Source organism: Physeter macrocephalus, chromosome 16 (genome assembly GCF_002837175.3).
Source record: "Physeter macrocephalus isolate SW-GA chromosome 16, ASM283717v5, whole genome shotgun sequence".
Lineage (NCBI taxonomy): Eukaryota > Metazoa > Chordata > Mammalia > Artiodactyla > Physeteridae > Physeter > Physeter macrocephalus.
The window spans coordinates 26674159-26690051 of NC_041229.1; the positions used below are offsets into that span (position 1 = coordinate 26674159).

The window sequence follows — 15893 nt, forward strand, 5'->3', positions numbered from 1 at the left end:
CTGTCTTGGCTACAGTGTGAACAATGGACTACAGTCGTACCGGCAGGATAACTGACAGACCAGTAAGGATGCTACTGATGTAATTCAGGATTTCAATAGAGGCCTGAACAAAGGCAATGGAAAGACAGATCCATTTAATAACACCGTAACTTGAGATGGCAGCGAAAGAGGCAACTGCAAAGGTAATAGAGAAGAGGACTGAGAGTGAGGAAAACCAGGAGAAGCATTCTGGAAATCAAATGAAGAAAGGTCAACAAGTCAAATATTTTTTGAGGAGGTAAGGTAAGGACAGAGAAGTGATGCCTAGATTTAGCCGTAAGCAAATCACCAGTGAGCTTTTTGGCAGGGGCAGTCTCAGAGGAATGATTTTGAGGCCAAACTAGGTCACAGTTGTCTGAGCAGAAGGTGATGCTGGACTACGAACCAGCTGGGGCAACGCAAGGACCCCACTTCCTCTTTACCCTTTTAACAGGTAAGGGTCAGGACAGGAGTAGAGTTTGGGGACGGAGCGACCTGTGTCCCAATCTGGCGGAACAGGCAGCGGGCTGATCGCTAGGGGCCAATCCTTTCCTAGAGCTCTTGATTGACAGAGCCGCGCGCCAAAGACTGAGCTTGAACAGGAGGCCATGACTCACAAGGGGGCGGAATTCCAGGGCACTAACCCGGAACGGTTTGGGACTCGATTTCCATTGTGAGGAAGACCTAGGGCGGGCCCTCTGCCAGAATGGCAGTATCCTCCGGGCCAATGGACGAACCTCGTTAAACGAGCGGCAGCCGTGCCAGCCAATGGTTTAGCGGCAGGAGGAGGGCGAAGTCAGTGGGCGGGGAATTAATGAAGCGTCTTTTTGCCACCCCACCCCCACACACCCCAGAGGCGAGCGTGGGGAGGTTCGGCCAGCGTGGGGAGGTTCGGCCAGCGTCGTAGGTGAGCTGTTGCGTCGCGGAGGAGGCTGCTAGGGAGGTGGAGGCTCCGCGGCCGGTGGGTGCTAGCGTGGCAGCGTCAGGTAGCTGCTCCCCCGCTGCCGGCTCTGGACCTGGCCCTGCGGCGTAGCAGACTACGACGTTCAGGAGAAATACCAGTAGCAGCTGCCGGCTGACCTGGGAGGGTAGGGAGGGCCCAAGCCGCTGGAACAAGGCTGCGAAAGTTTTTCGGCCGCCCAGTCACGACTCTAATTTAATTTGCGGAGCGGGGACTCTTCCAGGTTGCCCCACATCCTACCAGGTGCAGCCGTTGCTCTGTGGCCGAGTCATGGGCGCGCCCCCTACTCCTGGCTGGCCTCCCAGGAATTCAGCCTTCCTGGATTCTCCCAAGGGGCTGCTCCAAAGGAAGAGGTGGGGAGTGAGAGGTGCTTTATTAATATGATAACCGGCGACACTTAAGTAAACTTTAATCATTTACCTACCACACTTATAGAGAAGAGCGTCCTGTTCGGCAGGAAGATGAATTTCCTCTAAGAATATGGTGGTGACGGTAGGGTGCGGGGTTGGTGGAAGGTAGGGAGCACACTTCCAAGAGGATTGGGGTGGGGGTTGGGGGAAGTTTGTAGATTTTGTGATGTTTTTCTTCTTGAACAGCCTAATGAGTTTACCTAAAAAAAATTTTGGACCCAGAATTTACTGCCTGATTACTCAGACCTCTTACTTCTGTCTTATCACGCAATCTTTAGGAACTTCATTCTCAAGTATTAGTCCTTGAAAAAAATTGCCCAGGTATAATATGCCATTGGTGGTACACCATCTTAACAAGGATTACCTAAGTGAACTACTTATACCTATTTCCAACCAGGAAAGAATTATTGTGAAATGGGATTTCAGGAAAATGGCTGTTCTCTGTGATTGGGCATGGAAGAACTATGCATTTTTTAGAGGTTGCAACTACTAAATTCCCTTTTGTAAAGATAGGGAAGAAAACCAATATGAAAGGGATAGTGTTTGACATCTAAAATGGCATCTTTCATATTTTGTGAGGTGTTTAGCCCCAGCACCAAGAATATGTGCCTGGCACATAGTAGGAGTTTGATAAATATTTGAGTAAGTTATTGGGTAATGGATGATGAAAACCTAAGCTGTTACATGAGTACCAAAATGTAAAGGAGAAGAGAGAAAAAAAATTCCTGGAAACATAGCTTAGTTTCTATTCATGCAAGCATAGCTACCAAATTTCAACTCAAGTTTGCTTTGATTTGGGTACTGTCTTAACACTAATCAGAAGATGTCAAAGATTTTCACACACTTAAGCCATGACTGACTGGAAATCAAAGATACATTTTGATGTCAATCTCAGTGAGGTAAAAAATGTGTGTTAAAGTGCATTTTGTTGAGAGTTCCCTGGTAGTCTAGTGGTTAGGGTTCCGCGCTTTTACTGCTGTGACCCAAGATTCCCTGGTCAGGGAACTCCGCAAGCCGTGCCTCCCGGCCAAACATTTTAAAAAATTAAAAAATAAAGTGCATTTTGTCAATGAAATAGTTCATCAGTTTAGCATAGAACAGTCAAGGACAAAGGGATACTTTTGTAGGATGGAGATATGGAGTTACAAATTGTTGGGGGGTGGAAACAGGATATGCACATAACAGCAACTGCTGCCAAAATTTTAAGAGTGTATTGACTCAAGCATAGTTTTAAAAGGATTGTTATTTTTTTTTTTTTTTTTTTTTTTGTGTGGTATGCGGGCCTCCCTCTGTTGTGGCCTCTCCCGTTGCGGAGCACAGGCTCCGGACGCGCAGGCTCAGCGGCCATGGCTCACGGGCCCAGCCGCTCCGCGGCATGTGGGATCCTCCCAGACCGGGGCGCGAACCCGGTTCCCCTGCATCGGCAGGTGGACGCGCAACCACTGCGCCACCAGGGAAGCCCCAGAAGGATTGTTATTTTTATCATTACAAAATTGATCTCAGATTCTAAGAGCAGCAAAATCTGATTATGGATTTTTGCCTAAATTAGGATTCTCTTGACAACTGCAATCATTGTTTATTATTATGCACTTGTATCTTGCATGTTATAGTTTGTATATTATTACAGTAGCATTGCCTCCATATAAAAGGTATATTGCTTGAATTCCAAAAATATGTGAATTTTCACAGATATATTTGCCTCTTATAGTAAGTTTTTTAGCAAAGAATAAGTTCTCACAAGCCAACATTAAAGATTTGCTGACATTTGGCCCCAACCTAGCTATCCAACTTTGATTCCTGATACTTCTGCCATTTATTACTGTCCCTCATTATTCTCTTTGTTTTTTTAAGACCCAAATCAAGTGCTAATTCCTTCTCACAACCTCCCTTGATCCCACCAAAGATTTCTCCTTCTGAACACCCAGGGTATTTTAATAACTTCTCTTGTTGCACTTTTCTTACATTCACATTATTCATCAAAGAAATATTCACTTACTATGTCCAGACTATACTAGGAAATGGATAATAGCTGGTATTTGTTAAGGGCTTATTATATCCTACATATTATAAGCTGCTTGACTGCATTATCTCATTTAATCCTCAAAACATCGTATTATTCTATTTTTCCCATTTATAAATTAGGAAATAAGTTTAAAAGGTTAAGTAATTTGCTTAAGATCACAGAGCTTCTAAGTGGTGGAATTAATATATAAGCCTAGGTAGTCCGTATTCAAACTTGACATTTACAGTCTCCATTAAAATTTTTTCATGTAAATTTTATGCATATATGTTTTACTAAATTATAAATTATTTGATAGAAATAATATATTCATCTTTGATCCCTTATTGCTCCTAATGTAAAGTAAGTGATTATAATATAGCCTGATAGTGGAAGTATGTAGCAGGGACATTAGATTTAGATTAATGGGAACAGTGAAGGTGCTGAGGATGAATAGTCACTGGCCAGATAAAAGAGCAGAGACCATGGGAATTGGGAGCATGTGCCAAAGGAATACATGTATGATAGTCCTAAGGTAGGGGTCATGAAAGCTAGAACTGGGCTGTCCAATACAGTAGCCAATAGGCTTATGTTGCTATTGAGCACTTGAAGTGTGGCTAGTCCAAAATACTCACTGGATTTTGAAGACTTAGTAGAAAAAAAGAATGTAAAATGTCTCGATTGCTTTTTATATTGTTTAAATATTGAAGTAATAATATTTTGGTATATTAGTTTAAATAAAATATATCATAATTAATTTTTACCTGTTTCTCTTTACTTTTTTTAATGTGGCTACTAGAGGATTTAAAATTATATATGTGACTCTCATTATATTTGTATGGGACAGCACTGATCTAGAATTTAGAGGAATTTCAGAATGACATACTGTGTGTGCCCATACTGATGTGTATTGCAGAGGGTGGGTTGGGAAAGTATGTTTGGGGTTAGTATTGGAGGTGACAGATAAAATTGGCAAACGTAGATATGAAGATATATAGGTAGGACTCAGGGTTTGTAATAGGGAGAGAGAGAGTAAGACTAGGGAGAGTAAATTTACCTCCGAAATGTGTACAAAGCCTTTGAAAGGTTTTAAGCACTCAATACATATTTGTTGAAGGAAGCATTGTGTCTTAATCACTTAATCTTAATGGATGTTTCCAATGTATACTCCTAGTTCAATCCTAATTCTAATAAAGGTATGGGTAGCTGTCTAAAGACTTATAAGAAAGTTTGGTTCTCTAAAAAGAGCAGTCCATTTCTACTTAAGTCTAAATTGACTTAGCTTGTATTCCTTTGATGTATTTCCAACACATAGGAGTGTGAATTGGTTCTTAAAATTAGACATATTCCTCTTCCACCTGACATGACTTTCTACTGGGCATATTTTTCCGAAAAGAGTCCAGCTTTGTCTGTGTTGTAAGTCTTGTGGCACATGAAGCCTTAATGATCTCTGAAGGGAAATTTCTTAGCAGCTACAACATTTGCACTCCATCTTGCCTCTCTGTACACATTTGAGCAAGTAGACTTTTAACACTGATTCTCTAGTGGGGTGCTTCTCAATCCTGGCTGCAAATGAGAATCACCTGGGGAAGATTTTTTTAACTTTATTGAAGAATAATTGGTAAATATAATTGTATATATTTAAAGTATATAGCATGATGATCGATATACATAATACATTATGGAATGATTACCAAGATAGAGATAATTAACACATCCATCGTCTCAAATAGTTAACTCTGTGTGTGTGTGTATGTGTTGAGAATGCTTAATATTTGTTAGAGCACTTTTTAAACTCCCAATGCCTAACAGTATTTTAAGATGGTTTTAATTGCTCAGAGATAGGGACTGGTTATAAGTATTTTTTAAAAGCTCCCTAGGTGATTTTGATGTGCTGTAGATCTGTACTAATATGTGCTATTGAGTTCTTAGAATGTGTTTAGTACAAAATGAGATGTACTCTTAACTGTAAAATATACACTGGATTCAAAGACTTAGTAGCAAAACAAGAATGGAAACTCCCTCATTAATCATTTTTACATTGACCATATACTGGAAAGATAATATATTGAATTTTTGGGGTTCAATATGTTAAAATTAATTCTACATTTTTTTGGTTTTGTTTCATTTTTGCTTTTCTGAGGCTACTAGAAGATTTTAAATTACATGTGTGGATCCCTATTTCTATTGGTGTAGTGCAAGGACCAGCAACATCGGCATCATTTGGGAATCTGTCAGAAATGTAGAATCACTGGTCCCACTCCAGACGTACTGAATCAGAATCTCATTTTAATAAGCGCTCCAGATGATTCAAATACATAAGGTTTGAGAGACAACATCTTTAGAATTTTTTCAATTCATAATTTTTCTTCATTTTTTGTTGATTATTTTTCATTGTAGAGGGTGGTAAGTTTTTACATTCATGATTCCCTCTTTGTCTCTTCATTTGTCCTTTAGAATCATTCATATACATCTCATTTTTCTGTTTTCAATTTTCCTTTCATTTTTTTATAATTTTACATCTCAACATCTTCAACAGTCACCGCTTTTTAAATTAATGAATGGAATTAATATGCATTCATGTAATATATGTAATATATAATGTGTTCATAAATATGTACTTTTATATTCATATATGATTTTCTGGAAAACATCTCAAGAAATTATTAATATCAGTTACACTGGTGGTGGAGAGAGATTTTCACTTAATTTTGTTACTTTATTTAGGTTCTCTAACCATATCTATGTATTTTACTTTTTTTTTTTTTTTTTAAGTCAACAGAGATTTGTGGGTATTGGGTTTATGGAACTTTAAAAAGTGTATTTTTCTATAATAAAAATCCCTCATAAATACATTTTTAATATTATGTTAATCACCTCAAAGTAAAGTGAAACAGATGTGCTCTAGGCAAACAAACAGCTATATGACTGAGACAAACGACTGTATACATGATCCCTAGAACTGGTGGTTGGTGGTGGACAGAGTGAGTGAACCTGTTGTAGAGCATAGCATGTTCTGTCTATAAATGTTCCTAAGTTGAAAACTGAGCTTCTGTGAGTATGTACACACACACATAGACATATGTACACATTCCTTTTCTGGTTTTGTTGGCTTGCATTAACATAGTAAAATGTTGTGCTAAGCCATATTCATACTCTAATTGGGCATCATATTCCATTATGTAGCTGTAGTATAGTTTATTCATCCAATCCCTTATTGATGAATATTTATATTTTTACCATGCTTCTACCTTTTAAATATGACAGTGCTTTTTAAATGATTCAAGAAGCTATTTAAATGGTCTGAAACATTCTGTATCTTTTGGAAACCAAAAGTCATCCTTAATGCATTGTAAGTAATTTGATATGGAATTTGATGTAACTTTAGCAATCTGTTCTATTTTTAAGGACATCTGACCTGCTGATTTCATTTTTTAAATATGTCTTTGATAACCTGCTCATCATTGGTTCATACTGCCTAAGTAGTAACATAACCTATTTATTTAAAATTTCCTTTCAGAATTTTGTATAACTTGTTAACTGTTATGTTCTTTGGCATAGTTATAGGGTAGATAGTTTATCTAAAGTCTTCACTTACTGTCATAAACTGCTTCTTGTCTATATTGACTTAAGCTGCCTTTTCCATTTGAACATATGCTTTGCCCATAGCAGTTTCAGTTTTGCTAGCTGACCTTACTTGAGTTATTTTCCATTTCATTTTCTGCTCTCTTTCCCATCCCTCAGTCACTGTCTTATTTTAAGTTGTATTTTTACCTCCTTCTGTTTGTTAGGCACAGTGTTATGTGTTCAGGATACTGCCTTTGGAGCAGATGGGCTACCATCTTCCAGATCCTCATAGGGGTGGAGCAAATGGTAGAGGAAGGAGAAAGCCGAGTTTGACTGCAATAATTCCTTGAAATATGCCACAACCGCAACATAGGTACTAAAGAGAAGTATATTTGGGCTGGTTTAATAATGTGTAAATCAGTTTGCTTCAGTTCCTTTTTTGTGTTGCTTATAAATATAGTATTTCATGAGTATTCTTCAGTTGCCTCTAGAGAAAAGCAGAATACTTGCCCAGCCCAATTGATAACTTGAATTACATAAGGAATGTTAGGTCAGTGCTAATTAACTGTGATCCTCGAAAATTACAAGTCTTCTAGAATGTTCATTAAACTGTTGTGGGATCAGATGTTAAAACATTCCATTTTCTTAATTTTTTTTAGGTAATACTTGAAATATGCAAAAATCATGTAGCTTTAAGTGTGCTAGTAAGCTAACTCCCTGACCACTCAAAAGAAAAATGTTCTAGTTTGTAACATTTATCCATTTCTATGTTGTAAATACTGCCATCTTGGCCAGTTTCAATTCCCAATATGACATTACTGAATGTGGAGTTGGGAAGAGGTGTGCACAATGACCTTTGCCAGCTCACATCAGCAGGCTCCAATATACCACTAACGTTATAAAGCATAATGATAAAGACCCACAGACCTACCACTTGACCTACGAACTAGAACAATACCAATATTATTGTGGCCTTTCTGTTTCCTATGTCAAAATTATTTAAAGATTTGCCTTTCGTGCAAGAATAGTGAACCTAATTTGCTAACTGTGTTCCAGGAACTATTCCATATTTTACTAAAACCTTTAATCCTTACAGTATCTCTATGAAGTAATAATATTATTTTACAAGTGGAATTGCACATAGGGAATTTAAATAAGGCCACACAGCTAGGAAGTGGCAGAGTCAGGATTCTAACCCAGGCAGTCTGACTGTAGAACATGTGCTCATAACCATTACACTACACTACCTCTTTTGATGATATATTTTTTTAATAGATCTTTATTGGAGTATAATTGCTTCACAGTACTGTGTTAGTTTCTGTTGTACAACAAAGTGAATCAGCCATATGCATACATATATCCCCATATCCCCTCCCTCTTGAGCCTCCCTCCCATCCTCCCTATCCCACCCCTCTAGGTCATCGCAAAGCACTGAGCTGATCTCCCTGTGCTATGCTGCTGCTTCCCACTAGCTAACTATTTACATTCAGTAGTATATATATGTCGATGCTACTCTCACTTCACCCCAGCTTCCCCCTCCTGCCCCGTATCCTCAAGTCCATTCTCTATGTCTGCGTCTTTATTCCTGCCCTTCCACTAGGTTCATCAATCCTATTTTTTTTTTTTTTTTAGAGTCCACAGATATGTGTTCACATGTGGTATTTGTTTTTCTCTTTCTGACTACTTCACTCTGTATGATGGACTCTAGGTCCATCCACCTCACTACAAATAACTCAATTTCATTTCTTTTTATGGCTGAGTAATATTTTATTGTATATATGTGCCACATCTTCTTTATCCATTTATTTGTTGATGGACACTTACGTTGCTTCCATGTCTTGGTTATTGTAAATAGTGCTGCAGTGAACATTGTGGTACATGTCTCTTTTTGAATTATGGTTTTTGTATGAATATGTCTGCTTGTATTCTAGTGACAAGAGCCTTATATTTGACTATAAAGGCAGGATTTGCCTAGGGCAAGATCAAAAGTGCTGCCACTGATTATACATTCTCATTTAGTGGATTTCAATTTTATTATTAAATGTCTCAAGAAATTTTGGAAGTCTGCTTGTGGTATAGTTTGCTGCAATCTTTTTTTGTTTTTGCATGCTTTGCCCTTTTTGTGGGTGTATGAAATTGACAATGATTTCTTGAGAGTTTATTTTCTACTCTTTTGAACTTTTAGTTCTCTCTAGTCTCCATTTCAGCAGCAAGTAGCAGTTCAGGAGATGGTTATTCTACATCAGAGGTTAGAAACAAAAAGACGTAGTGGTGGGTATGTTTTTGGTGATGTTATTAGATACAAAGTCAGTTGAAAAAGATTACTGGAAACTTGAAAAAATGAATAAATATGTAGTGAAATCTCAATAAAAAATACCTTTTTTTTTAGAGTTTAGAAGTAAGGGATTTGCATCCACTTTTAAGTCCTAGAGAGAAGAGGCTCAAACAGTGAAAGAAAAGATTTGTGCATTTTTTGATTAAATTTATTTAGCCTTACTCAGTTGCTGTATTTTTGCTTCAGTAGAAAATACTATTTATATTGTTAATTACCAGGGAAAAATTTTTCGCTCTAATAAAAATTTTAAACTGGCAGATACTAAAGCTTTTAAGAGAAGAAACCATGGTAGAGTGAAACATAACTGGTTGAAACTTTGGAGAATTTTTCTGCCTATGTATAGAACTTTATCCAAACCTTCCACGTAGATAAGGATCTGTTCTTTTTGAAAATTTTCTACTAAAAGGCATCTCAAAACTTAGCAACACATTTCTAAGATTTAGCTATCACAAGCTGCTAATAAAGTGGAAGGAGATGTGGCCTAAGGGATCCTGAATTTATATCCAAGTTTGGTCATTTAACTAGCCATGTAATGTGCAAATTATTCAACTTGCCTGAATCTTGTGGTATAAATACAAATGCAAATGATGGTATCTCGCATTCAGTGCTGTGGTGGGGATTAAATGACAGGACATGGAACTTAATGGATATTTGGTATTTTTTTCTTTGTATTGACAGGAAATGTGGACCTTAACAGCCTCATCCCACCCTCTCATTTTGTAAGCAAGGGAAAAAAATCAGCTCTGTAGCAGTGATCAGTATGTGAATTTGAAGTCATAAACCATGGTTTGTTTATATACCCCTTACTCTTTCTGAGCCCTTGTCCCCATTACATACTTTTAAAATCTCCTTTCCAAGGAAAAGACCCATTCAACATCTTTTCCAGTTTGCTAGTGTGCCTTCGCATAATGCAAAGGCTAGATAGCAGAAAAACTACATTTCCCAGCTATTGTATTGAGGATTTGGATGTGCTTTAGATTACACCAAACAGTTGCACTATTTATAAGACTCAAAATCAAAGTGTGTAAGAGAATCAGGTGTGTGAAGCATTTGTTTCACTGGTGTGGGTCAGCCCCATGGTTTTCAAACTTTAGCATGTATTAGAATCATCTGGAAGGCTTATTGAAACAAACATTGCTGTATCTTGCCCCCCAGAGTTCCTTATTCAAATGGTCAGGGGTGGAGCCTGAAAAGTTTACCTTTCTAACAAGTTTCAGGTACACCCTCTTTCAGAGTCTAAAGTTTTTTGCTTTTTGACATCCCAAACTAATGGTCATTTTGGCAGGTTGACTCATTCATTCAAAAAGTGTATGGTATGCCTGCCATATGCCAGGATCTCTGCTAGACTCTGGGGACATGATGGTGAGTAGATATGTTGCTATCCTCATGAAACTTCTAGTGAAATGGGAAAGAGACATTCTTAGTTGTATGTTAGCACAAGTGTAACATTTAGATGAAGACAAGGAGTAATTTGACTTGTCAGCAAAGGCTTCACTGAGGAGCAGATGTCTAATCTGCAAGCTGAAAGATGAAATTAAGTAGGCTAGGCAGGGAACAATCCATTTCCTAGGCAGAGGGAACAGCGTGTGCAGAAGCCCTGAACAGGGAAAGGGATTGACAAGAACGGGTGACTGAAAGAAGGCCTTTGTGGTTAGAATAGAAGGGATGAATTTGGGAGAGTAGAGTAGAAGTAGGAAGCAAGTCAAGAGTGAATACTGGCAGTTAGTTAGGAACCATTACAGCAGCCTAGGTGAGAGAAAATGGTAGCTTGGACTGTGGTAATGTTGGCAGAGACATAAATATAGTCAGTTTGAGCCATATTTAGAGGGTTTTTGTTTTTGTTTTTTTAACTATATAGCTTATTGAGTTGAAGTACATTGCAGAAGTTGCAGGTTGATTGATTTTTACTTTTTTCTCTTTAGGAATCATCCATCCTGCCTGTGCTACTGGATGAATGGAAAACTCTGATTTAAACAAAGTACTAACAAGGAATTGTCCTTGATTTTTATACTTAGTAGCATTCCTCAAAATTCTTTTTACATCTTCTCTTACTGTAAAAAGTGCATTTAAGTTAGAAAATGAAGCAATTGAAAAGGAAAAGGAAAAGCAATTTCAGTGTACAAGAAACTCAGACCCTTTTGAAAGAAATTACAAAAAGGAAAGAAGTCATTTTTTCCAAGCAGCTCAATACAACAATTAATGTGATGAAGCGAATGGCTTGGGAGGAGATTGCACAGTGTGTGAATGCTGTAGGAGAAGGAGAACAGAGAACAGGGACAGAAGTGAAAAGGAGGTACCTTGACTGGCGAGCACTTATGAAGAGAAAGAGGATGAAGGCGAACATTAAGCTAGTTGGTTCGGGGTTTCCCCTTCCCACATCCGATTTAGATGACTCTCTCACTGAAGAGATAGATGAAAAGATTGGATTCCGAAATGATACAAATTTTGATTGGCAAAATGTGGCAGATTTCAGGGATGCAGGTGGATCCTTAACTGAGGTCAAAGTGGAAGAGGAAGAAAGAGATCCCCAGAGTCCTGAAGTAAGTATTAGCCTGTGTGAATCCTCTTTTTATTTCTCCATTTCTTTTTTTTTTTTTTTTTTTTTGTGGTATGCGGGCCTCCCTCTGCACGGGCCCAGCCGCTCCGCGGCATGTGGGATCCTCCCAGACCGGGGCGCGAACCCGGTTCCCCTGCATCGGCAGGTGGACGCGCAACCACTGCGCCACCAGGGAAGCCCCTGTTTCTCCATTTCTGATATGAAAGTTTATTATAGACCAGGAACAGTTAAGAAATTCCCAGATTTTCAAGCTAACTTAAAAATAGTACATAACAAAGTCATTCCATTTTTCTCCATCTTAATATCATCAATCTCTTCTCACTTGAATATACTTCTCTTAATTATATATATAAATGTCAGGTAATAGTAAATATTTTTCAGAATTCAAAGTAAATGGTTTTGTGTGCTCAAACAATACAGAAAGCTTTTAAATTTAACTTAGACAAATTAACAACCATGAAGTATAAATAAATACTGAGAACTACTTTTCTCTTTTAGTTTGAGATTGAAGAGGAAGAAGAAATGTTGTCATCAGTCATACCAGATTCCAGGAGGGAAAGTGAACTTCCCGATTTCCCCCACATTGATGAGTTTTTTACTCTGAATTCAACACCATCTAGGTCTGCATATGATGAACCCCATTTGCTTGTAAACATAGAGAAACAGAAACTAGAATTGGAAAAACGACGGCTCGATATTGAGGCTGAAAGACTGCAGGTAGAGAAGGAACGCCTACAGATTGAGAAAGAGAGGCTGCGACAGTTAGACATGGAGCATGAGCGGCTTCAGCTGGAGAAGGAGCGGCTGCAGATTGAAAGAGAGAAGTTGAGGTTACAGATAGTCACCTCAGAGAAACCATCTTTGGAAAATGAACTTGGTCAAGGAGAAAAGTCCATATATCAACCACAGGATATAGAAACAGAGAAGTTAAAACTTGAGAGAGAACGCTTGCAACTGGAAAAAGATAGGCTGCAGTTTTTAAAATTTGAATCCGAGAAGCTGCAGATTGAAAAGGAGCGCTTACAAGTAGAGAAAGAGAGACTACGAATGCAGAAGGAAGGACACTTGCAGTGATTTATCTAGGTCTCCATTTATCAATTGTAAACCATAGGCTTAGATAATATAAAGACGGTTGCAGGATTAGCTGTATTTTTTTTTCCTGTTTAATATTAGTGTTTTCAATAGGAAAAAGATAGTTATTTGTGGGTAATTATATGCTTAAGTAGTATATTGTATAAAAACTATGTGCCCTTGCATAAACAGTATAGCAAAAACTATTGTGCTATACTCTTTAAATTAGTAAAATTACATAGAGTCTTGTCTAATCTGGGCACTCAGAGTTTACAATTATATCTGTAAAATTCTAGCTCAGTAGTTCTCAACTGGGGGTGACTTTGGCTCCCAAAAGACATTTGGCAGTGTCTGGAGACATTTTTGGTTGTCAAAACTGGGCAGTGGGGCACGTTGCTACTGGCATGTAGTAGGGAGAGGCCAGGGATGCCTACATCCTGCAATGCACAGGACAGCCCCCCACAAAAAAGAATGATCCAACCCAAAATGTCAACATTGCTGAGGTTGAGAATCCCTGTCCTAGCCTGACTGAGCACCTCTTCAGCTTTGTTTCAGTTTCAGAATATTAAAACCTCAGATATTTATGTGGGAGTTACTTAAATGGCCCAAAACTTTAACCATGAAACATTACTGTGTAGTATATTGAATATAGAAAGTAATGAAGATTATAGGTATTTTATTCATATGTTTCCATCTGTAAATAACGTGAGAGTCAGAAAACAATGTAGGGAACATCAGAGATTGTCTAAAGTGGGTCACTTTGAAAAGCAGTTCATTCATCTAGCTATTGATGCTTTAGAAACCACACACACTTTTTAAGCTTTAGTTAGTTACCCTTTCTTCTTTGACTCCATTGTCTTAGTTTAGACAAAAATTTTCATTTCAACCATGTACTGAAATCTTAATGTAAGTGGTTGAAGCTAGTAAAAATGTTACGAATTTAAAAATGGTACCAGTAGTCAATGAGCTTGAACTCAGTAAGTGGTAATTTGATTTTTAAAATAGATAATAGCTGTTTGGAACTGGGAGTGGGGGTGGGGGGGAGAATGTCCTTGTATCCAATAGTAATGATGATGGTGATGAAATAATGATAGTAGCTGTGTGTTTTGAATTAGGGAATCACTTACTGCACACTACCTGACCTAATCTGTAGAAAACTGAGAGTAGTATCTATTATTATTCCTGAATCTGAGGCTTAGAAGTCATACAGTGTGAAAATGGCTAATTTCATATATCATGATGTATTTTGTCTTTGCCCCTCCCTGTGCAACAAAGTATGTATCTTTAGTCCTTTTGGTATTTATTCTGAGACCAAGGGCTTGCTTAATTTGGTGATTTGCCTTCAGTCCCCTGAAGGTACTTCCACAGTCCAGGTGATTCTAATGCACACTAAGGTTGAGAATCACTGCACAAGATCACTTTGTATTTTCCCATTTCCAGGGCTGATATGTAGCCTTAGTATATCTCTTCTATTGACAGGTACTACCTTGATTCTGCAGTTGGTCCTTGTTAATTTAAGAATGTCTTGAAACCATATGTGACATTTGAGTATATAAGGAAAAAATATACTTCTTCTTAGTTACCTTGACTTTGAAATAGTGTTATTTTTCTATAACTGAAATAAATGCTCTACCATAGAAATAAAATTTGCCTATACTAACTATGTGAACGTTTATCATTTCAAGTGATGCTCAGTGCTATGAGGGTTGAGGTTGTCAAGACTGGAAAAGAGCTTTATCATGGTGAGTGGGGGAAAGGGCCCTAAACATTTGTGTTAGACATTGTGCTATGTGCTTTTTCATACATTATTTTATTTGTTTCTCAAAACAGTCCTGAGCTAAGTCATGTTAGCCCTACTTTTATAAGAAAGGAAATAGTGCCTGAGAATACTTGAACAATGATATGCCAATACTGACTCAAGATTTTAGCATAAGAGCTCTAAGGAGAAGGAGTATTGAAAGTTTGTAGGTGTAGTTATAAGTATTGTAGCTTGGTCACTTGCTACTTGTGAAAGTCATTTAACTTACTCTGTGATTTAATTTCCTCATGTGTAAAATGAGCGTAATGATAATCTGCTCTGCCTATGCTTCATAGTTCTTTTTTTGTTAATAAAATGGTATTGAAACTATAGTATGCTATTTTAAAGGCAAGTTGATATTAGTGTTACATTTAAGGTCAATAGATGTTAATTTCCTAGAAGTAAGCATTGAAGATAGCCAATATTATTTATGGATGGAGCATTCTTGGTTCCTATAAGTAAGAGACTTAAATAAAAAGAAGCATCAGCTTAATATCTTCCAGGGCTTTGGTTGAGGAGCTTTGGGTCTCTTAACCCTGGCCAGGTATATATGGATTGGGTTGGGTCACTATAGTAGGAAACTTCATTGCTCCATTTCTGAAGTGGTAGGCACACTGGGAGTGAGTCTTTTGGTTAGTTATTTCTGTGTAACAAACCACTCCAAAACAGTGGCTCATGTTGCTTATGATTTTAGAGGCAATTAGGCTGAGCTCAGTTGGGTGGTTCTGATCTTGGCTGGGTTCTCATGGTCAGCTGCAGGTTAGCTAGTCTGTTCAGCTTCTGGAGGTGTTAACTGGATATTGGTTTGGGGTGGGGGGTTGTCTTAGCTCTCCTGATGGTGTTTAATCCTTTAACAGGATTTGTTTTAATGGGGATGGCAGGAGTTTAAGAGCGGAAGAAGTGATTCTCAAAGTGTCTTGAGGTCAAGGCTCAGAACTGGCACTTCAACTTCTGCTGCACGATACTGGCCAAAACAAATCATCGGGTCAGACCAGAGTTGAGAGGTGGGGAATAGAGTCCACCTCTTGATATGAGGAGCTGTAAAGTCTTTCTGCAAAAAATGGGGATACAGAGAGGGGTGAGGAATTGTGTTCATTCTCATAATCTACTACACAGTCATTTTGGTTTGCCTGGGATACTCCTGATTATACCAGTGGTATTGGTAGCTTATCTGGTT

General features: G+C 38.1%; 1 protein-coding gene across 8 annotated transcripts; it reads left to right on the forward strand.

Annotated features, from left to right (window-relative positions):
* The first annotated feature begins 839 nt into the window (after positions 1-839).
* Positions 840-14560, forward strand: MSANTD4 (Myb/SANT DNA binding domain containing 4 with coiled-coils). Of its 8 annotated transcripts, none has more exons than XM_028501113.2 (7): positions 888-925; positions 1415-1494; positions 7180-7328; positions 9969-10076; positions 10576-10652; positions 11213-11830; positions 12346-14560. In XM_028501113.2, exons 6-7 carry the CDS (start codon positions 11369-11371, stop codon positions 12919-12921), a joined length of 1038 nt encoding a protein of 345 aa, XP_028356914.1. In that variant the 5' UTR covers positions 888-925; positions 1415-1494; positions 7180-7328; positions 9969-10076; positions 10576-10652; positions 11213-11368; the 3' UTR covers positions 12922-14560. The 8 variants fall into 8 exon arrangements, with proteins under 8 accessions (XP_007116761.1, XP_023971065.1, XP_028356916.1 ...); XM_024115295.3 differs by having other exon boundaries at positions 892-925; positions 1415-1471; XM_007116699.3 differs by lacking the exon at positions 1415-1494 and having other exon boundaries at positions 840-925.
* The last annotated feature ends 1333 nt before the right edge of the window (positions 14561-15893 follow it).

Excerpts from the sequence above, each read along its gene's own strand:
- MSANTD4 (XM_007116699.3), top strand. The coding sequence starts at position 11,369 with ATGAAGCAATTGAAAAGGAAAAGGAAAAGCAATTTCAGTGTACAAGAA. Across the intron at positions 11,831-12,345 it reads GAGATCCCCAGAGTCCTGAA|TTTGAGATTGAAGAGGAAGA; the intron begins GTAAGTATTAGC and ends TTTCTCTTTTAG.